Consider the following 24341-nt stretch of genomic DNA (forward strand, 5'->3'; position numbering starts at 1 on the left):
ACCCTAAATGGAAGAAGCAACCCCATTCTGAGTAGAATCTTCCACAACGTGAAATCCAGAAAATTTACATTCTTGTCCAAAAGTTCACCTAAAAATTGTTATACTGGTAATTATTGACATATCCAATGAATGAAGGTATGGACAGTCCCAAATAATCAGGAGGTCATCGATAAAGTATCCATACCAAATGATGTGACTCTCAAAAGGATTCTCTGATGTGAAAATAACTTTGATCCCACAGGGGACTCCTCTCTGAATATATGTACTGTCAACATGGGAGAAGTTTTATGTTGCAGTAGAAAGAGAGTAACCACATCCAGAGTTATCCACCAATAACTAGATTCCCATTTTACCTCCGAGAGAAAGCTGTTGTGCCCCGTATAGTTAGATGAGAATCTACCCAAGAGCTTCTTTTTCACAAATAGAACCTAGATCCCGTGGAATATTAGGATCACTGGGTGAAAACCAGAAGATAATCCTTTCATTTGACTGTAATCACTCCCAGACTAATTCCTTCCATATATATATATATATGCTTCGTTTGATCTCAAATAATCATACAGAACTTGTAGAGGCCATCTACTTCCTTGAACATAAACTGATCACATTTTGTTCTGCTGATGAAATAATCAATCCAATTAGTTGGAATTTTTAGTTGCATGAGCAAATATTCAAATTCTCTGTAGCACCCCCACAGGAGAGATGAAGCATTACACAATGGCCATAGATGTCAACATTCTGTCCATTTAATTCGTAAACCTGTCAGGTCCTCCAGAGATGGCAATGCTCTTTATAACCATTTTTAGCTTCACCTAATAAATGATGGTCCTGACACAGGGGTTACTCTTTTAATGCAGAATTCACTAATAGATTTGAACCCCCTGAACTCCTGTCACTGTCCTAATCACCCCACCAATGACACTACAGCCCTACCTGGAAATTCATTAAATTACTCATCGGCCTTGAATTTCTTGACTATTCAAGATAATTGTTTTAGAACAGAGAGGAGAAAATTAGGTTTGTCACTGCTGAGTAATGTCTCCTCTGGGTTGTCCTTCTTTACTTCAGATAAAACTCCGCCACACTTTTCTCCATAGACATTTGGACTCTTATTCTCCTTCTTTGGTTTTTGGGACTGAAGGACATTTACTGCAGTCATCATGAGGAACTCATCATTTCTTCTTTTAACATGTGTTTTGCTGCTTTTTGCCATGTTGTCCGGCATCGGTAAGTCATGGAGCAATCCAGACATGGATGTGGTGGAGGACGACATTTTATTCCTGTTTTATGGATCTGTCTATAATGTATAATAGTGTGAAAAATCAGTTTTGGCCAATGGAGAATTATTTAGGTGGTGAAAACTTTATTGGTTACCAGAACTGTTTGTGCTGTTGACTTCCATTACCGTGAAGTCATAGCGAGGATATTCAACTGTAATACTTTGGACATTAACACAGAAAGAGTAAAGCGCCAAAAAGTACAAAAAATACTTTATTAAGAGCATAAATAAATCCTTCATGACTATATTAGACAGGAAGGCTACAATATAAGTCACAGTGACATTTATTTTATTCTCATTGTCTATTATTGTCATGTAGGTTTTATTTATGTTCTTGATAAAGTATTTGCAATTTTGTGGCACTTTACTCTTTTTGTTTTTTGTGTTAATATGTAGTGTTGGAGTGGCCATTTATTTGGATTGTGTCACTATGGGGGTACTAATGTTTGATTTGATGATATGCCAGCCCGTGTGCTAAGAGGTACTGTGTATTTTGGTATCTGTAATAATTTGGAGTATAGATATATATAGGTTTTTCTTAGTTGTATTTCCATCATTGTGATTGAAGACACAAAATCTAGTGGAACTTCCCTGCAAATATTTCTATAATATTTCAACATAAATTTCAGTGTTGGTGAAAAAGGTTAAAAAACAAAATCCTCTGCATTGGTCACCTTCTTATTTTCAAAATGTGCAGTCCTTTTTGTCTTCTTCATGAAAGTTTTTTTTGCAGTATTTTTGAATACCTATAAAGAATCCTTCTGTGGTTAATTTGTTTTTAATGTGTTTTTTTTATCTAACATTTTGAAAATTATTTTTGAAGCTTGAAAAATGCCTAAAAATACCACAACTCGAGCTCACTCTGCTTTTAAAAACATCACTGACCCAAAAGATTGGCACTAAAACCCCACAAACCAAGAGTCATTGGGGTGGACTTACTATTCCTCTTGTCACAACTCTGGCATTAGTTGCAACAAAGTGTTTGGCCAAATTATTTTACACAGATGCATTAATTTGCACCAAACAGGACAGATCGTTGCACCGTGCGAGATACTTTTCTAGTATGTGTAGAAAAGGGGTGTGAATTTATCTTGTTGTAAAATGTGCCAGTTCTAAAGATGGTCTGAAGTAGAGAACCCAGGAGGTCGTGTAAAGAAGGAAATGCAATCAAATGTGTGCCAAAAATGTGCCAAATCTATCAAACAAATTCGGTCCATTTTTGGACTTCCTCACTAACTTTATGCCATCTGTGTATCTAACTGCTTTAATAAAGCCGCCCCATGGGGCAAAGAAAGTTTCATATTTAGATATAGACCTATGTAACAAATAGCCGTAGCTTCTTAGTCACCTTAAAAATGCCAAGAAAATGCAACAGAAAATGTTGTCAAACATGGCGGCGAATGGAACCACCGAAATGTTCTTAAATTGAAAACAGACAAAAGTGCAATTATTTACTCCTCGGCGGATCAGATCAGGATATATTTGGGAAGTACCTAAAATAAATCACTGGATAAAATGTGACTTTTAGTGATGACTAAAATGATGAATTTCTACAGAGAAAACACAAAGTAAAAAAGTAATAAAGTGAGAAATGTAAAGCCAGAGAGAGGCACAAAATAACAGATGTAAGATAATACTCAGATGTAACAGCAGTCAGATGTGAAATAATAGTCAGATATAAAGCCACATAAAGAAGCTCTTGTTTGAAATATTTTTTGGATTTACGCCCACCGCTTTTACGGCCCCAAAATGTTCTAACAGTAAAGTCTAAAAGATATAAAAATAAATAAAAATTGCTGTAAAATTCTATAATATTGTCTGATATTCACTTCCCTGATGTTTCTCAGCAAATCCTTTAATTCATTACCGAGCTGTGGGTTTTGTATCCGTGCGTTTCCTTCTATCAGACGGTTGGTCACTTTTGGCAGCGATCGTCTCGTTTATTCCAGAAAATTATTTTATATTTCATTATATTTTTCAGTAGTTTTTGTATTTTACCTTTGTTTTTACTTTTTCTCTCTCAGGAATAAAAAGCATAAAATCTTCTGGTATATAAACCAACGCATCTATAAGATATCTGTGAGATCAGTTCACATTAGTGCAGGAGTCTTCTCCATTTTAAGCTATCACACGCCATTTCGGCATCTCGCTTCATGCTGTTGGCTAGGGTTACGCCATAGTAAATTTGGCAGGCATTCATTAAGAAATGTTAAATATTCTTAATTAAAGTAATAAAGGCTTCATTAAATGAGGGAGGTGAAGAAAGGAATGTCAGAGAGTGTGGCTCCAGGTTTAGCACAAAAAGAGGACTCAGACGTTCTCGGGAGAAGAATAAAAAACTAGTTTAACAAGGGTTGATGTCACTAAAAATATAAGTATATAAGAAAAGCCAGCTATTTTTTTACACTGGTATTTGCATTATTTAGAGGCGGTTTTGGGAGGCGTCTTTTCTGGCTTTTTTTTTACCTGTAGAGAAGCCTATGAGAAAATGCTAGAATGTGCTAGAAAATGCTAGAATATGTTAATGAAACACATGGACTGAAAAAATACACCGGAATTAAAAAAAAAGCTAAATATGAATGTGGCATTTTTCAAACAAAAAAATATGGCAACCAACATCTGGCTCAAAACTGCAAAAAACATGATTTTTAGAAAGACCGTGACAGCAGCATTATGCAACATTGTTAGAGATGGGGTTACCACTGGGAGCTCCGAGGTCCAATTGCTGCAGGCTGCTCATCCTGGCATTGTGGGTGCCTGGGTTGGCGGCTCTATCCGGGGTTCCCCCACGCGGCGGCCGGCTGTGCGCTCCGTGTCGTGCGCAGGCACGCCTGTCTGCTGGTGAGCCATGCGGTGCTTGGGTCGGTGCACGCCGACGGGGGGAGGTGGGTTTATCATTCCCTCCAGTCATCATGTGACTTCTCCCTGCCCCTAGGGGCGGAGAGGTCTGCATATAAGCCCTGCTGGGTCAGACATTAGTTGGCAGTGCTTGGTTTGGATTTGTTCTGCCTGTACTCGTATTACTGACCTGACTATAGTGTTTATGACCTCGGCTGTTCCTTTGACTCTGACTTTGTTTTTGCCCCCTTGTACTCCGCGTGTGTTTCTCTAGTTTGACCCTGCTTGCTATGACTACTCTCTGGTCTGCGTGGTTTTGATTCCTGTCTGCTATCGGTACTCCCCTCTATTCCCCCTGCCCCTCCTATCTTGGGGTCCCTGTCATTAGAACAGCACAGGGACCGTTGCCCAGTTGTCACACTGGGGCTTAGCCCAGGGGGGCAAGTAGGTAGAGACATGGGAGAGGGCTGGCTTAGGGGGCCCCTGTCCATCTGCCCCAGCCGGTCCGTAACAAACATTTAGAAGTAGATACGGCCAATACTTTGTGACCTTGTAGATATCTTTATGTCAAATGTCCATATTTAAGAAGTTGATGTTGTAAAAAGTATTCACTAGTGATGAGAGAACAAGCCCACAATTATATAACATGGGGGAAAAGTGATTGGGTTTAGCAATATATAGTGGACTGAATTATAGAGACTAGCGCCAAGCAGCTGCCAAAAAAGCCCAAGGCAATTTGTGTATGTATCTATGAGCATATATATGACATGCCTCTCTGAGGAAGGTTGAGCATCTATATAGAATATGAGGAATGTACAGTATCTTCCTATAAGAGCTGTAGGTCTATGGTGGATGATGCGGCTCCCATGTGGGGATCAGATTTCTCGGCATGCTCTGCCACCGATGCCAGTTATAGAAGTAAGACGTGGCATATGAAAGTTTACCTCTGAGGGTCAAAGATTGCCCCACCGATTCTTCTCATTTGCGGTCTGTGGCGCTAAAAGGGTTAAAATTTTTGTTTTGGTCAAGCATTTTTAAAATCATTTCCCATTTCATTTTATGTAACTAGATGGTAATTATCCGTCATTACAACCGTCTACCACCGGAACGACCACCCAGAGAGACGTACGGAACACTTGTACAAATTAGTTTTTTTCTAAGGATATAACGATACAAAAAAATCTTATAATAAAACGGGATCTGTAATCAAATAGGTAAAAACGATGAAAGACAGAAACACTGGAACCTGCGACCCCATTATAATTATACACTGGAAGACAGAAAACACATTTTACCAAGTGCAGAGAGGTTTATTTCTATGGCGGAGCTGTACTGGATGCTCTTAGATCTGATGTCCAAAATTGGAGCACAATTTATTTTTTACATTGAAACCCATTTGGAATCAAACTCTATAAAAACAGATTGCAGCACATTTATGAATATGTTTTGGAATGACACTTCTCAGTCTTGGACGATGCAGAAGGTTTGGTTAGTTAAGGCTTAACTATATATAAAGTCACCCGACTATCTGTATGGTGACACCGTACATTGTACATATTAAGCTGATCCTTTCACACAGGCCAATGCTTAGATACATTTAAATGATATTTAATGTATGATGAGAAACTAAGGGGGAGAAGAAGGGAAAAGAAATCCTGCCCAGTATAACGTAGAGTGGATAGGCAAAAATCTGGTGAAATGGCACAACCTTCAACAGGATGAAGTCAAAGCAGCAATCCCTTAAATCGGTGACTTATCTCTGCTTTATTAAATTAGATTAAAACTAGCAAACAAATGCATTTAGAAACTCAAGACCTCTTCATCAGTGCAGCCGGGTTAAAGACTATATAAGAAAAAAAGTAAGGCGGAGGGAAGCGAGTAGTGTAGTGGGACACAGCGGGGGTGAGGAGAGGTGAATATATGACTTAAGTAAATGCACGGGGAAGGAGTTGTCCACCGATGGTACAACTCAGACAACCCCTTTAATAAAGGAAGCTTTGGTCACCCATAAACAGGATTGCTGCTTCAACTTCATCCTGTGGGAGGTTGCGTCAATCCATCAGATTTTTGGCAACTTACATTAGTGGTTGATCAGTAGAGGTCTGCCTGCCGAACAGATGAGCAGGATGTCCACATCATGGTCAGAGACGAAAGTGTAAGGGCTCATGTCCACGGGCAAAATAAGAATTAAAATCCGCAGCAGATTTTAACTCTTCTCCTGCCCGCGGATCCGCACCCCATAGGGATGCATTGACCACCCGCGGGGTAGATAAATACCCGCGGATGGTCAATAAAAGGGATTTAAAAAAAAATGGAGCATGAAAAAATCTGGACCATGCTCCATTTTCATGCGGGTCTCCCGCGGGGACGGCTCCCGCGGGCTTCTATTGAAGCCTATGGAAGCCGTCCGGATCCGCGGGAGACCTAAAATAGGAATTTAAAAGAATTTACCCATCCGGAGCGGACCGGGAAGGTCTTCTCTTCCTCACGGCCGCATCTTTCTTGCTTCGGCTCGGCGGATGTGCCCGGCGCATGCGCGCGGCACGTTGGCGACGTGCCGCAGCCGTGACGAGTTCATCCGCCGGCCAAAAAAGAAGATCCGGCCGTGAGGAAGAGAAGACTTTCCCCGCCCGCTACGGATGGGTAAATTCTTTTAAATTCCTATTTTCGGCGCTCATGTCCGCGGGGCAGGAGGGACCCGCTGCAGATTCTACATGGAGAATCCGTAGCGGGCCTGATTTTCCCCGTGGACATGAGGCCTAATGGAAGGCATCGCTCCCATTGAAGCCCTCTATTACACTTTTGGCTCTGACCAAGGTGCGAATGTCTAGCTTAGCTGAGCTGACAGCGGACCCGAGGATCAGTTGATCGGTGGGAGAGGAGAGGTCATAAATGCCTTGAAAACCCCTTTAAGGGTCTACATTTTGGGACCCTCAAAAAATAGCTGTTTTTTAACCCTTAAAGAATTCTGCATGCTGAATACAGTACATCATCCATACGTCATGGCTGGAAATTCCATTTACATTGTATGCAATATATGAAATTATCTAAATGAATCATTAATTGTATCTTAAATCACATAATAGCATTCAGATTTTTTATTTAATTAAATCTCATTTAGTATTAGTCGTCGGCAGCACAGCAGACTCCCTTCCTTCCCCTTCCAAGCTATTTACTGGCCCTTTTGCCATGAGATCTGCCTGATGTCTGTATTCATGCAATTTCACCTCCCTATAATTGCCATGACCTGATTATGATGGTGGTACCTGTCTGGCAAATTGAGCCAGCCTTCATGCTCAGGCAGTTCTTCAATCGGTGTTCCTGCGCTGGCGCCGCAGGCGGTGTGTCGCCACCATCTTGTAGTCCACAATCCTCTTCTCCTCCCATCTGTTTCTGCTCTTTGTGTTGAGTTATGGTGTCCTGCTCTCCCACAGGCATCACAGCTCTACCGTAGACCTCCAAGCTGTCACCGGCAGCTTTTCACTGCTACCCCGGTCTGCCATCAGAATGTGTCTTGTAGGGTTGGCATGGGAGCTTTCTCCAACTGCAGCCGCTCATATCCTGGCTAAGCCACAGTCCCATAGGAGTAGATCTTTAGTTGCCATTCACACATTTGGATGATTACTGTTTGGTGATAGGCTTGAAGCTCGTAAAGCAGGCAGCATAGAGCAAATTACACCAAACTCACCAAAATGGCACACATGGCGTGATTGGTATGTCGCAGCTTGCTAAGAAAATGGTTAGACAATTTTTACATTGGCAACTAGCTTTGTTCCATCTTCAAAGTCTCCTTCTATTCTCCAAGTGCTATACTGTACATGCAGCTCCTAGCACACGCCCGGACTCGCCCTTATGACTCTATGCTGCTCCCTGTTATTTTGGTGCTTTGCATATTCATGTCGACGTTACTGCCGCTTTTTTCTCATGTCGCATTAAGTATCTGCCAGGATACAAGATTTCTTCACTTGTATAGAGCATATATGTTATTGCATGTTTCACATCTGATATAACTATGAAAAGCCCAGACAGGGTTGTAGCTATAAGGGGTACGGAAGCAGCAGCCATACCCAGGCCCCTCTATCATAAGAAGTCACCAGTACGATAACTGGCATATGGTGGGTAGGGACCTTGTTAGAGATTTTGCAGAGAGTTCCAAGAGCCTCAGCTTACACCCTTTGGCCAAGATGCCGGTGATTAGATTATACTTGCAACTGAAATTACCAGTATATACAGTATGTCACACAGAGAGCAGCAATGGTTTTACATCAGTGGTTAGCAGTTGGCAGCCCAGGATGGCAGGTAACCCTTTGGTGTTCATCAAGTAGACATTCTCGTGAGTGGCATCTGTCTGTTGACTTTGTATACCACCTAGTGAAGGTGCAAACTGGGAACGGGAAGGCTGGGGCAGTACCCCATGCGCCAAAGGGGACCAGGCTAGGGATTCAGGCTGTTGAGCTATCACGTTTGATACAGTCTATACAGTCTGCACTGGGGAATGCACCATCACATGGGTCATAGTGGCCATAGTGGCTTTATGCCCAGGATCCGGCCATTCTAAACTTGCTTTCCAATGATGTTGGTTCTCTATAAAATATCCTGATGACATAGCCATATACCAGAAACTACGAGGGTACTCAATAAAGGCTCTCTCCATTGACATAATGCTCCAAAATAACTTTAATATTAACAGTAAACAGGTCATAATGGTCAAGCTGTGGAGACATCCGAAAACCCTGCTCCTTCCTGAAACCTCTGTACCGCCTTTAAAGAGGCATACGTAAAAATGCCTCAGATAGTAATGTGTCCAACACCCTCTTTCACTAGCACCTGGTCTCATGCCCTACCAGCTACCCATAACGCATACCTTATGGCCCCTTGCTACTCTCTTTCACTTGTACACTGCTATGCTATTGTTTCTGGACCAAAAGATCTGCAAAACAAATCCGCCGGCTTTAATTCATATGTGGACGCCCATGCCTTCCTATGGGTGGCTTGAACCGCGAATCGTCTGCACGGGTGACTCACTCGGATTCAGCAATTCAAATTTGCCCATGGACATTGGGCCTAAAGGGTTAAAATATAGTGTTATTGTATTGTATCATTGTTATTATTATAGTACTGCAGAGTATCATTATTAAGTTATTATCGTATTGTACTGTATCATTGTTATTACAGTAGTGTATGGTATTATTGCTGCCATTGCTATAATGTTATGGAGTATTGATATAGCATTGTTATCCGGTTATTATAGTATTGTTAGATGATTCTTACTGTTACATTCTTTATCTCTCCCTCATGTAACAATGTAGTTTCTGACATGCTGTATATTACATCTTATGTTCTGCTCTCAGAGTTGTGGGCATTCCTTTCCCGTTACCTAGTTTGCCCCTTGGGGTTGGGGTGATGGGATGTATTAGTGGGGTGTCATGTATGAGCTCCGGTTATAATATGTCTCTTCTTTTGTCTTCTAGGTGCCCAGTCGACAGGTACGTGTCCTCCTTGTGCTTCATCCCACTCTTCTTCCTCTCATCCATGTCCATATGGTCACACAGACTGCCATCTATTGGGAGAGCCGCATAATTAACGGGGTTTTATCACTACCTGTTTTTTTATAATGTCCCCAATTGTGTCCAGCAGAGCAGGAGTCGTCAGCTGAACCTGTTCCTTCAACACTTGAGGGTCCGCTTGTCACCTGACATCTCTGCCGCGTCGCCTCCTGCTCCATCCAGCGGGGTCATCATTACCCATCAGTAGTAGAGCTGGCGTCTCGTTATTTGTGCCCTTCCCCTGTACTTGGGGTTTAAGTCACATGCAGGGAGAACTGTACAAGCGTGGCAATGGAGCCGGTCTGCGCATGGCCGTAGAACGTGGCATGGCTTCTGCACTTCCTGCCAGGCAAGGAATGCTATGTCACTGATGAGATGGCGCACATTGCCCTGGCTGGAGGTAATATAAAATTTCCTGCATGTGCACACCATAGAGGAGGGGCGGGGGGTGGCGGAAGTTCCACATGTGAGATATAAGATCTTGTCACTGTACGGCATAGGCCTCATTCACACAGGACTAATATGTGAACCCTTACCCCCGCAGAATGGCCTATTTTGCTTAGTTTTACGGACGAAAATAGGCCATTAAAGTGAATGGGACGGCGCAAATACGCAGTAAATATGTACGATATACGCGCCCTCACTGCATTTTCGCACATAAAAACAATAGTTGCTTCTTTTTTCTGCATGCCTAAATATACAGCGTACAAAAATACTCCCTGCAGAGGCGATTTTCGCTCCATGAATACGCACATGACACGCTGCGCTGCTCTGATCACAGCAGGGAATTGTTTAGATGGTGCGTGTAAATAGTCACCTATTGGCACCCAACAACCCCCCGCAATGCCACCGCAGGATAACAACGGACAAGCATGGTCACCCCAAAGGTTGCCATCCATGGATACCTGTAGCAGGGCTTCAGAGCCAACATTACAGATCGCTATATACTCCTGTGGGGACTAAATAAAAATGTATAAGAAGGTTTAATAAAGTTTTTTAAACAGCAAAAAACTATTAAAAGTTAAAAAAAAAACCTTTTTCACATTTTTTCGCATTAACAAGTCTGAAATTTAAAAAAAACACACAGATTTGGTTTCGCTGCGTTGATAAACGTCTGAACTATTAAAATATCACAATATTTATCCCACACGGTTCACATCCTCAATAAGTACAGAATGCCAAAATTACAGAGTTTTTTTTTATCCCGGCTCCAAAAAAAATTGAATAAAAAGAGATTTATACCACCCAAAACGGTACTAATAAAAACTACAGCTGACCCTGCAGAGAACGAGTTCTCATGCCTGTGACGTGGGGTGATGGACTGCCTGTCAGGTCGCGGTATAACGGAATACTAGAGTGTTGCAAAAAATTTTTTATTAATTATTAGAACGAACAAAAGGTATTTAAAGTTTAAAAAAAACCCTTTCCCCATAATTATTATACAAAAATCAAAACAAAAAAACCCCAAAGCATATTTAGTATCGCTGTGTCCTTAAAAGTCTGATCTGTCAAAGTAACAGCGTCGTCAGGAAACAAAAAATGTCAGAATTTCGCTTTTTTGGTCATTCTGATCAAAAGTGATCAAAAAGCGGTATGTACTCCAAAATGGTACTAATAGAAACGACAGGACGTCCCGCAAGAAATGAACCCAAATATGTTGGCGGAAAAATAAAAAGTTACGGCTGTCAGAAGATGGCGGCAGAATAGAATGTTATGTTTTTGATTTGTTAAAAGCAGTATAGCAAACAAACAAAAGTAAATAACTCTGGTATTGTAGTAATTGTACCGACCCACAGAATAAAGTTGTGTCATTTGTACCACAGTGCCACCATACAAACAAGCCCCCCACCCTCAAAGATGGCGGAATTTCATTTTTTCCCACTTCACTCCATTTAGACGTTTTTCAGTACATTATATGATACATTAAATGGTACCATTGAAAAATACATGTTCCGCAAAAAACAACCTATCAGACAGCTAAGTTGATGGATAAATAAAAGAGTTATGATTTTACAGAAAGAAAGAACCGCCAGAGCCGAAGTTCAGGGAACATAGGCGAAGGCAGACATGACCGGGATTCAGGGAACATAGGCGAAGGCAGACATGACCGGGAAACGGGGAGTAAAGGGTTAATAGGATAGATTTTGCTAGAAGGGGGGGGGGGGGGAGTTAGTGGAAGGCTAGGAAGAAAGGGGGGGAGGAGTTAGTCTGGGTGGGGTAGACTCACTTCAAGCAAGACGGCGAAGAGTCCCACCCGCCCGCCTGGAAGATGGGGGGGGGGGCATTTGTCATAGCAGCTTGGGGGGGAGGGGTCCCTTGGAGCCAGTAAAAGGGGAGTAGGGGGGTAGCAGGGGCTGGATAGCTTCCTTCCCCTCTTTGATGTGGTTTATTTAGGACTGTCGCCTCTGGTTGACGCAGGACGGGCCCTGCTGAGTTGGTGGGTATGGTTAGCCAAGTTATAGCTAGCCGGCCTCGGGGTCTGGTTGAGGCGACCTGGGGCGAGGGGATGAGTGGTGGGCCCCCGAGTCTGTCGTCTGGCGGCGGGGGCAAGTGGCAGGAAAATAGTGTTGCCCGAGTCCGAAGTGCGACCGGCGACAGGTACAGCTATTTTCCAGTGGTTATTGGTAAGGCGGCAGTTAGTTTTAGGGTTAGGGCTCCATGGATCTCTCTCTCTTTTAGGGTTTAGTTCAGAGGGGGTTAAATTGTCATGATATGTTAATGTTGTTTGTAAATAAACATGGCTGCTGTGGCCATAATTAATCCAAGTTACTGTGTTGGTAGTTATTGGAAGGATTGGGTAAAAGGGGTGGGGGGTAGTCAGGTCACAGTGGCAACGACTCCGTAATGCCCAGGTCATGATGTTACAGCGAGCTTCTGAATCTACTCAGAAGTCTTCATCATACATACGAAAGGATGGAGACAGTGTGATGAATTGCATGTAAAACATTAACAGAACAGGATTAGAGGCGAAATTTCTTACAGCTCCCTTCTTACTGTAGTGGCCAGGCTTGGTATCGTAGGCCAAAGTGCCATTGAAAAGAATGAGAACTTTGCATGTAATACCAAGCCTCACCACTGCAGTAGTAATGGAGCTGTCTGCTTCCTGCACAAGCACACTGGCCTAGAGAACAGCTGATTGGCAGAGGTCATGCATGACAATCTCCCACCGATCTACTATTGATGATCATTCCTCAGGATAGGCCATTAAAAATAAAAATAAATCTTGTTATTTTGTATAGCACTAACTTATTCCACAGTGCTTTCAGCTAATTTACCTGGGTACTTATTTCGGGTACCCATCTCAGAAGTATGAGTTGACCTTGAGCTGGCTACCTGAACCAGGCAGAAATTGAACCTGCAACCTTTAGGTCATGAGCAAGAGCATACTGCTGCCGTAACACACTGCACTACATGAGGCTCAATTAATAGTTTACAACCGGACTAGCCCTTTAATTGATGACACCCAACTAACATACTTATAGCTTTTTACTGTGTATCATAGACAGAGCAGGGAGAAGGGATAGGTGGCAGGAAGACAACAAAAAAAATCTGCTGATGCTGTATATATTGTATGTTATATGTATATTATATGTACACAAGTGTAGATTAAACATAACTGTCCCTAAGGGCTCCCACCCACTTGCGAGGGCGGTAGCGCGTTTATAAAATCACTTCTATATCGCAGTGAACTATTTGCAATGGGAAAAATCGGACATCGCACAAATATAGGGCAGTCGCTTTCGATAAAAAATCGCACCCGTGCTGCACAAAAAAAATCGCAAATGCGCATAGCCACATTGCAACTCATTTGTTTCAAACTAGAAATTTTTAGCGCTCTATCGCAGCGCTAAAAAATCGCAAATCGCTAATGCAAGTGGGTGGGAGCCCGTAGTTAATCGACAGTACACATAATCAGCTGTTACTCAGTGACCACTAATCGTATCATTATACTCAGAGAACACTCATCATATAGTTATACTCAGGGTCCACCTATTCAAAGACCACCCATCATATTGTTATACTCATAGACTACCCATCATATCGTTATCACTCCTCCTCCTCATCATCCTATTCTAAAAGTCACAGAAGAATTGTATTTAGGTGACACTTAGTACAGGAAAGCAACACAGAAGGCAAGTTTAATAATTTTGTCTCTTGGCTTTCATTTACTATAGTGGATACAACACTCGCAACCACTGAAGCTCCAACAACTACGTCAATCGCAACCACTACAGCTGCAACAACTACACTTGTTACCACGGGAGCCCCAACAACTACACCACTTGCCAGCACAGAAGCTCCAACAACTCCACCACTTACCACTACTGAAGCTCCAACAACTGCACCACTTGCTACCACTGAAGCTCCAACCACTACAGCTGAAACTACACCACTTGTTACTACGAAAGCCCCAACAACTACACCGCTTGTTACTACTGAAGCTCCAACTACACCACTTGCCACAACTGAAGGTCCAACAACTACGCCACTCGCTACCACTACAGCTCGAACAACTACACCACTTGTTACCATGGAGGCCCCAACAACAACACCACTTGCAACCACTGAAAATTCAACAACTACACCACTTGCCACTACTGAAGCTCCAACAACTACACCACTCGCTACCACTACAGCTCGAACAACTACACCACTTGTTACCATGGAGGCCCCAACAACTACACCACTTGCAACCACTGAAACTCCAACAACTACATCACTTGCCACTACTGAAGCTCCGACAACTACGTCAATCACAACCACTACAGCTACAACAACTACACCACTTGCAACCACTATAGCCCCAACAACTACACCACTCGCAACCACTGAAGCTCCAACCACTACAGCTGAAACAACTACACCACTTGTTACTACGAAAGCCCCAACAACTACACCGCTTGTTACTACTGAAGCTCCAACAACTACGCCACTTGCAACCACTAAAGCCCCAACAACTACACCACTTGCCACCACTGAAGCTCCAACCACTACAGCTGAAACAACTACAACACTTGTTACTACGAAAGCCCCAACAACTACACCGCTTGTTACTACTGAAGCTCCAACAACTACGCCACTTGCCACAACTGAAGCTCCAACAACTACGCCTTTCGCTACCACTACAGCTCGAACAACTACACCACTTTTTACCATGGAGGCCCCAACAACTACACCACTTGCAACCACTGAAACGCCAACAACTACACCACTTGCCACAACTGAAGCTCCAACAACTACGCCAATCGCAACCACTACAGCTACAACAACTACGCCGCTTGCCCCAACTGAAGCCCCAACAACTAAGCTAATTGCAACTACTATACCTCCAACAACTACACCACTTGCAACCACTGAAGCCCCAACAACAACACCATTTGTTACCACAGAAGCACCAACAACTACACCACTTGCAACCACTGAAGCCCCAACAACTATGCCACTTGCAACCACTGAAGCTCTAACAACTACGCCACTTGCCACTACTGAAGCTCCAACAAGTACGCCACTCAAAACCACTACAGCTCCAACAACTACACCACTTGCTACCACTAAAGATCCAACCACTACAGCTGAAACAGCTACACCACTTGTTACCACTATAGTTCCAACAACTACGCCACTTGCAACCACTGAAGCCCTAACAACCACGCCACTTGCCACTATTGAAGCTCCAACAACTACACCACTCGCAACCACTACAGCTGCAACAACCACACCACTTGCAACCACTGAAACTCCAACAACTACGCCACTTGCCACTACTGAAGCTCCCACAACTACGCCAATCGCAACCACTATACCTCCAACAACTAAAACACTTGCAACCACTGAAGCAACAACAACAACACCACTTGCCACTACTGAAGTTCCAATAACTACATCACTCGTAACCACTATAGCTCCAACAACACCACTTGTTACCACAGAAGCACCAACAACTACACCACTTGCATCCACGGAAGCCCCAACAACTATGCCACTTGCCACTACTGAAGCTCCAACAACTACGAAACTTGCAACCACTACAGCTGAAATAACTACACCCCTTATTACTACGGAAGCCCCAAGAACTACAGCACTTGCTACCACTGAAGCTCCAACAACTACGCCACTCGCAACCACGACAGTTCCAACAACTACATCACTTGTTACCACGGAAGCCCCAACACCTACACCACTTGCCACTACTGAAGCTCCAACAAGTACGCCACTCGCAACCACGACAGCTCCAACAACTACACCACTTTCTACCACTGAAGCTCCAACCACTACAGCTGAAACAACTACACCACTTGTTACTACAAAAGCCCCAACTACACTGCTTGATACTACTGAAGTTGCAACAACTACGCCACTTGCCACTACTGAAGCTCCAACAACTACGCCACTTGCAACCACTACAGCTGTATCAACTACACCAATTGCAACCACTGAAGCGCCAACAACTATGCAACTCGCAACCACTACAGCTGCAACAACTACATCATTTGTTACCACGGAGACCCCAACAACCACACCACTTGCAACAATGGAGACCCCAACAACCACACCACTTGCAACAACTGAAGCTCCAACAACAACACCACTTGCCACTACTGAAGCTCCAACAACTACACCACTCACAACCACTATAGCTCCAACAACTACACCACTTGTTACCACAGAAGCATCAACAACTACACCCCCTGCAACCACGGAAACCCCAACAACTACACCACTTGCCACTACTGAAGCTCCAACATCTACGCCACTCGCAACCACTACAGCTGTATCAACTACACCAATTGCAACCACTGAAGCCCCAACAACTATGCCACTTACAACCACTACAGCTGCAACAACTACACCACTTGTTACCACGGAGGCCCCAACAACTACACCACTCGCAACCACCAAAACGCCAACAACTACGCCACTTGCCACTACTGAAGCTCCAACAACTGCGCCAATTGCAACCACTATACCTCCAACAATGACACCAGTTGCAACCACTGAAGACCCAACAACTACAGCATTCGCAACCACTATAGCTCCAACAACTACACCACTTGTTACCACAGAAGCACCAGCAACTACATCACTTGCAACCACTGAAGCTCCAACAACTACGCCAATTGCAACTACTACAGCTCCATCAACTACAACACTTGCAACCACTGAAGCTTCAAAAACTACACTACTCATAACCACTACAGCTCCACCAACAACACCACTTGTTACCATGGAAGCCCCAACAACTACACCACTTGCTACCACTGAAGCTACAACAACTATGCCAATCGCAACTACTTCAGCTAGAACAACTACACCACTTGCTACCACTGAAGCTCCAACAACAACACCACTTGCTACTACAGAGGCTCCAACATCTACACTACTTGCCACTACTGAATCTCCCACAACTACATCGCTTGCAACCACTACAGCTCCAACAACTACAACACTTGCTACCACTGAAGCTCCAAGAACTACACCACTCGCAACTACTATAGCTTCAACAACCACACCACTCCCAACCACTGAAGCTACAACAACTACTCCTCTTGGTACCACAGAAGCCCCAACAAGTACACCGCTTGCTACCACTGAAATTTCAACAACAACACTACTTGCTACCAGTACAGCTTCAGCAGCTACACTACTTGTTACAACGGAAGCCCCAACAACTACACCACTGGCTACCACTGAAGCTCCAACAACTACGCCAATTGCAACCACTATACCTTCAACAAATACACCGATTGCAACCACTGAAGCCCCAACAACTACACCAGTCGCAACCACTATAGCTCCAACAACTACACCATTCGTTACCACGGAGGCCCCAACAACTACACCACTAGCAACCACTGAAACGCCAACAACTACGCCTCTTGCCACTACTGAAGCTACAACTACGCCAATTGCAACCACTATACCTCCAACAACTACACCACTTGCAACCACTGAACCCCTAACAACTACAGCACTCACAACCACTATAGCACCAACAACTACACCACTTGTTACCACAGAAGCAACAGCAACTACACCACTTGCAACCACTGAAGCTCCAACAACTACGCCTACCGCAACCACTACAGCTCCAACAACTACAACACTTGCAACCACTGAAGCTTCAAACACTACGCTACTCATAACCACTACAGCTCCACCAACTACACTACTTGTTACCACGGAAGCCCCAACAACTACACCACTTGCTACCACTGAAGCTCCAACAACTATACCAATCGCAACTACTACAGCTCCAACAACTACACCACTTGCTACCACGGAAGCTCCAACAACTACACCACTCCCAACCACTGAAGCTCCAACAACTACTCCACTTGGTACTACGGGAGCCCCAACAAGTACACCACTTGCTACCACTGAAGCTCCAACAACAACACCACTTGCTACCACTACAGCTTCAGCAACTACACTAGTTGTTACAACGGAAGCCCCGATAACTACACCACTGGCTACCACTGAAGCTCTAACAACTACACCAATTGCAACCACTATAGCTCCAACAACTACACCGCTTGTTACCACAGAAGCACCAGCAACTACACCATTTGCAACCACTGAGGCTCCAACAACTATGCCAATCGCAGCCACCACAGCTCTAACAACTACAACACTTGCAACCACTGAAGCTTCAACAACTACGCTACTCATAACCACTACAGCTCCAACAACTACAGCACTTGCTATCACAACAGATATACCAACTACACCATTTGTTACCACTGAAACTCCAACAACTACGCCAATCACAACTACCACAGCAGCAACAACTACACCACTTGTTACCACGGAGGCCCCAACAACTACACCACTTGCTACCACTGAAGCTCCAGCAACAACACCACTTGCTACCACAGAGGCTCCAATATCGACACCACTTGCCACTACTGAAGTTCCAACAACTACACCCCTTGCAACCATTACAGCTCCAACAACTACAACACTTGCAAACACTGAAGCTTCAACAACTACGCTACTCATAACCACTACAGCTCCACCAACTATACTACTTGTTACCACGGTAGCCCCAACAACTACACCACTTGCTACCACTGAAGCTCCAACAACTACGCCAATCGCAACTACTACAGGTCCAACAACTACACCACTTGCTACCACTGAAGCTCCAACAACAACACCACTTGCCACCACAGAGACTCCAACATCTACACCACCTGCCACTACTAAAGCTCCAACAACTACAACACTTGCTACCACTGAAGCTTCAAGAACTACACCACTCGCAACTACTGTAGCTCCAACAACTACACCACTTGCTACAACGGAAGCTCCAACAACTACACCCCTCGCAACCACTGAAGCTCCAACAACTACTCCACTTGGTACCACTGAAGCCCCTACAAGTGCACCACTTGCTACAACTGAAGCTCCAACAACAACACCACTTGCTACCACTTCAGCTTCAGCAACTACACTACTTGTTACAACAGAAGCCCCAATAACTACACCACTGGCTACCACTGAAGCTCCAACAACTCCGCCAATTGCAATCACTATACCTTCAACAACTACACCACTTGCAACCACTGAAGCCCCAACAACTACACTACTCGCAACCACTATAGCTCCAACAACTACACCGCTTGTTACCACAGAAGCACCAGCAACTACACCACTTGCAACCACTGAGGCTCCAACAACTATGCCAATCGCAGCCACTACAGCGCTAACAACTACAACACTTGCAACCACTGAAGCTTCAACAACTACGCTACTCATAACCACTACAGCTCCAACAACTACACCACTTGCTACCACTACAGCTCCACCAACTACACCATTTGTTACCACTGAAGCTCCAACAACTACACCAATCGCAACTACTACAGCAGCAACAACTACACCACTTGTTACCACGGAGGCCCCAACAACTATAGCACTTGCAACCACTGAAACACCAGCAACTACGCTACTTGCCACTACTGAAGCTCCAACAACTACGCCAATTGCAACCACTATACCTCCAACAACTACACCACTTGCAACCACTGAAGCCCCAACAACTACAGCATTCACAACCACTGTAGCTCCAACAACTACACCACTTATTACCACAGAAGCACCAGCAACTACACCACTTGTTACCACAGAAGCTCCAACAACTACGCCAATCGCAACTACTACAGCAGCAACAACTACACCACTTGTTACCACGGAGGCCCCAACAACTATACCACTTGCAACCACTGAAACGCCAACAACTACGCCACTTGCTACTACTGAAGCTCCAACAACTACGCCAATTGCAACCACTATACCTCCACCAACTACACCACTTGTTACCACAGAAGCAGCAGCAACTACACCTCTTGAAACCACTGAAGCTCCAACAACTACGCCAATCGCAACCACTACAGCTCCAACAACTACAACACTTGCAACCACTGAAGCTTCAACAACTACGCTACTCATAACCACTACAGCTCCACCAACTACACCACTTTTTACCACAGAAGCCCCAACAACTATACCACTTGCTACCACTGAAGCTCCAACAACTATGTCAATCGCAACTACTACAGCTCCAACAACTACACCACTTGCTACCACGGAAGCTCCAACAACTACACCACTCCCAACCACTGAAACTCCAACAACTACTCCACTTGGTACCACAGAAGCCCCAACAAGTACACCACTTGCTACCACTGAAGCTCCAACAACAACACCACTTGCTACCACTACAGCTTCAGCAACTACACTACTTGTTACAACGGAAGCACCAATAACTACACCACTAGCTACCACTGAAGCTCCAACAACTACGCCAATTTCAACCACTATAGCTCCAACAACTACACCGCTTGTTACCACAGAAGCACCAGCAACTACACCATTTGCAACCACTGAGGCTCCAACAACTATGCCAATCGCAGCCACCACAGCTCTAACAACTACAACACTTGCAACCACTGAAGCTTCAACAACTACGCTACTCATAACCACTACAGCTCCAACAACTACACCACTTGCTACCACTACAGCTACACCAACTACACCATTTGTTACCACTGAAACTCCAACAACTACGCCAATTGCAACTACCACAGCAGCAACAACTACACCACTTGTTACCACGGAGGCTCCAACAACTACACCACTTGCTACCACTGAAGCTCCAGCAACAACACCACTTGCTACCACAGAGGCTCCAACATCGACACCGCTTGCCACTACTGAAGCTCCAACAACTACACCCCTCGCAACCACTACAGGTCCAACAACTACAACACTTGCTACCACTGAAGCTCCAACAACTACACCACTATCAAGCACTATAGCTCCAACAACTACACCCCTTGCTACTACTGAAGCTCCAACAACTACGCCAATCGCAACTACTACAGCTGCAACAACAACTACACCTCTTGTTACCACAAAAGTCCTAACAACTATACCACTTGCTACCACTGAAGCTCCAACAGGAACACCACTTTCTACCACTACAGCTTCAGCATCTACACCACTTGTTACAACGGAAGCCCCAATAACTACACTACTGGCTACCACTGAAGCTCCAACAACTACACCACTTGAAACCACTATAGCTCCAACAACTACACAATTTGTTACCACTGAAGCTCCAACAACTACTCCACTCGCAACCACTATAGCTCCAACAACTAGACCACTTGCTGCCACGGTAGCTCCAACAACTACACCACTCACAGCCACTGAAGCTCCAACAACTACGCCAATCGCAACCACTACAGCTCCAAGAACTACAACACTTGCAACCACTGAAGCTTCAACAACTACGCTACTCATAACCACTACAGCTCCAACAACGACACAGCTTGCTACCACTATAGCTCCAGCAACTACACCACTTGCTACCACTGAAGCTCCAACAACTACGCCAATTGCAACTACTACAGCTGCAACAACTACAGCCCTTGTTACCACGGAAGTCCCAACAACCACACCACTTGCTACCACAAAGACTCCAATATCTACACCACTTGCCACTACTGAAGCTCCAACAACTACACTACTCGCAACCACTATGGCTCCAACAACTTCACCACTCACAACCACTGAAGCTACAACAGCTACACCATTTGCTACCACTGAAGCTCCAACAACTATGCCACTTGCAACTACTACAGCTGCAGCAACTACACAACTTGTTACCACTGAAGCTCCTACAACTACATCACTTGCAACCAGTGCAAATCTAACCACACCACTGGTTACCATGGACGCCCCAACAACTACACCACTTGTTACCACTGAAGCTCCAACAACTACTCCACTGACAACCACTATAGCTCCAACAACTACACCACTTGCTACCATGGAATCTCCAACAACTACACCACCAACAGCCACTGAAGTTTCAACAACTACTCCACTTGGTACCACGGAAACTCCAACAACTACCCCACTTGCTACCACTGAAGCTCCAACAACTACCCCACTAGCAACTACAGAAACTCCAACAACTTCACCACTTGCCACTACTGAAGCTCCAAGAACTATGCCTCTCACAACCACTATAGCTACAACAACTACAACACTTGCCACTACTGAAGCTCCAACAACTACAACATTTCGTACCACTGAAGCTCCAACAACTACCCCACCTGCTCCTACTGAAGCTCCAACAACTACAGGACTCACAACCACTGTACCTCTAACAACTACACCACTTGCCACTACTGACACTTCAACAACTACAACACTCACAACAACTGAAGCTCCAACAACTACACTACTCACAACCACTATAGCTACAACTACTACACGACTTGCAACCACTGAACCTACAACAACTATGCCACTCGCAACCACTGAAGTTCCAACAACTACAGTGCTCACTACCACAGAAGCTGCAACAACTACATCAACTGCTTCGACAGAAGCTCCAAGAACTACACCACTCCCAAGCACTGAAGCTCTAACAACTATGCCACCCACCACCACTGAATCTAGTACTACTACCTCAACTACTGCCCCTGAAGCTCCCACAACTGCAGTACGTACTACAACCTTTATAGTAGCATCCCTTGCCACTGAAGCAGTTACTGCCAATACAGTTATTACTACTGGGAATTCAGATGTCGGTGCCCTTACAGAACCTTCTTTCACCCTTTTTCTTCCTAATGATACATCTACTATCAGTGGAGCTCCCACAACTACTACTCTTACTACCACTGAAGCTCTCACTACTACACCACTTGCAACTACTATAGCTCTAACTACTACACCACTAGCAACCACAGTAGCTTCAACAACTACCCCACTCACAACAACTGGACCTCCAACAACTACGCCAGTCACAACCACTGAAGCTCCAACAACTATACTACTCACAAGTACTGAAGCTCCAACAACTACACCCCTCACAACCACTGAAGCTCCAACAACTACACCACCTATTACCACTGAAGCTCCTACTATTACATCACCTACTACCACTGAAGCTCCCACAACTGCTGTACTCATTACTGCTTCCACAGTAGCATCCACTATCACTATAGCAGTTACTGCCAACACAGCTGTTACTACAGGGAATTCAGATGTCGGTGCCCTTACAGAACCTTCTTTTACCCTTGTTCTTCCAAATGATACATCCACTGTGGCATCTACTGTCACTGGAGCTCCCACAACCACTTCATTCACAACCACTGAAGCTCCGACTACTACATTACTCACCACCACTGAATCTCCCACAACTACTTTACTCACAACCACTGAAGCTCTGACTACTACATCACCCACTACCACTGAAGCTCCCACAACTACAGTAATCACTACTACTTCCACAGTAGTATCCACGGTTGTTACTACAGGGAATTCAGATGTCGGTGCTCTTACAGAACCTTCTTTCACCCTTGTTCTTCCAAATGATACATCCACTGTGGCATCTACTGTCACTGGAGCTCCCACAATTACTTCACTCACAACCACTGAAGCTCCGACTACTACTTCACCCACGACCACTGAAGCTCCCACAACTACTTCACTCACAACTACTGAAGCTCCGACTACTACATTAACCACCACCACTGAATTTCCCACAACTACTTCACTCACAACTACTGAAGCTCCGACTACTACATCACCCACTACTACTGAAGCTCCCACAACTACATTAATCACTACTACTTCCACAGTGGTATCCACGGTTGTTACTACAGGGAATTCAGATGTCGGTGCCCTTACAGAACCAGTGGTCACCCTTGACCTTCCAACTGGAGCAGAAACTGCGACTGCAGCTGTTACTTCATCTACAGCTACTACTACCACTACAAGATCTACTACTGTGATGAGAACTACACCTGATGTTAATATTGCTGCTATAGAACAAGCAGAGGAAGACTGTAAGTATCAAGGATGTTTTTATGAGAAACGTTTTATACCCCCTTGTAAATGCTTTTATACGGATCTGTCCAGCTACCATCCGCTTTATGTGTTTTATGGCTGCTGCTAGAAACTAAAAGTAGGGGGTTCACTATTAAAAGACATCAGAATCAGCACTCATTGAAATCATTGGACATCCACAGATACCACTGGGGGTCCATGGAGACTATCACTTTCATTGGCTTTTTGTGCACTCACCCCCCCCCCCCCCCCCAGGACTCGGAGCAGCAACATGTATTTCTGCTCTAGTCAATATACAGTTAGGTGCACTT

The 24341-nt window shown here is 44.4% G+C and overlaps 1 protein-coding gene across 1 annotated transcript in view; it reads left to right on the forward strand.

Moving 5' to 3' along the window:
* Nucleotides 1-1031: 1031 nt before the first annotated feature.
* Nucleotides 1032-24341, forward strand: part of LOC136581114 (mucin-2-like) — a 30454-nt gene continuing 7144 nt past the window's right edge. The window contains exons 1-3 of the mRNA XM_066582100.1: nucleotides 1032-1227; nucleotides 9589-9603; nucleotides 13839-24029. Of these exons, the coding sequence (XP_066438197.1) occupies nucleotides 1161-1227; nucleotides 9589-9603; nucleotides 13839-24029 (10273 nt within the window). The 5' untranslated portion in view covers nucleotides 1032-1160. The remainder of the gene's footprint in view (nucleotides 1228-9588; nucleotides 9604-13838; nucleotides 24030-24341) is intronic.

The sequence above is a fragment of the Eleutherodactylus coqui genome, chromosome 10 (assembly GCF_035609145.1).
Source record: "Eleutherodactylus coqui strain aEleCoq1 chromosome 10, aEleCoq1.hap1, whole genome shotgun sequence".
NCBI classification, from domain to species: domain Eukaryota; kingdom Metazoa; phylum Chordata; class Amphibia; order Anura; family Eleutherodactylidae; genus Eleutherodactylus; species Eleutherodactylus coqui.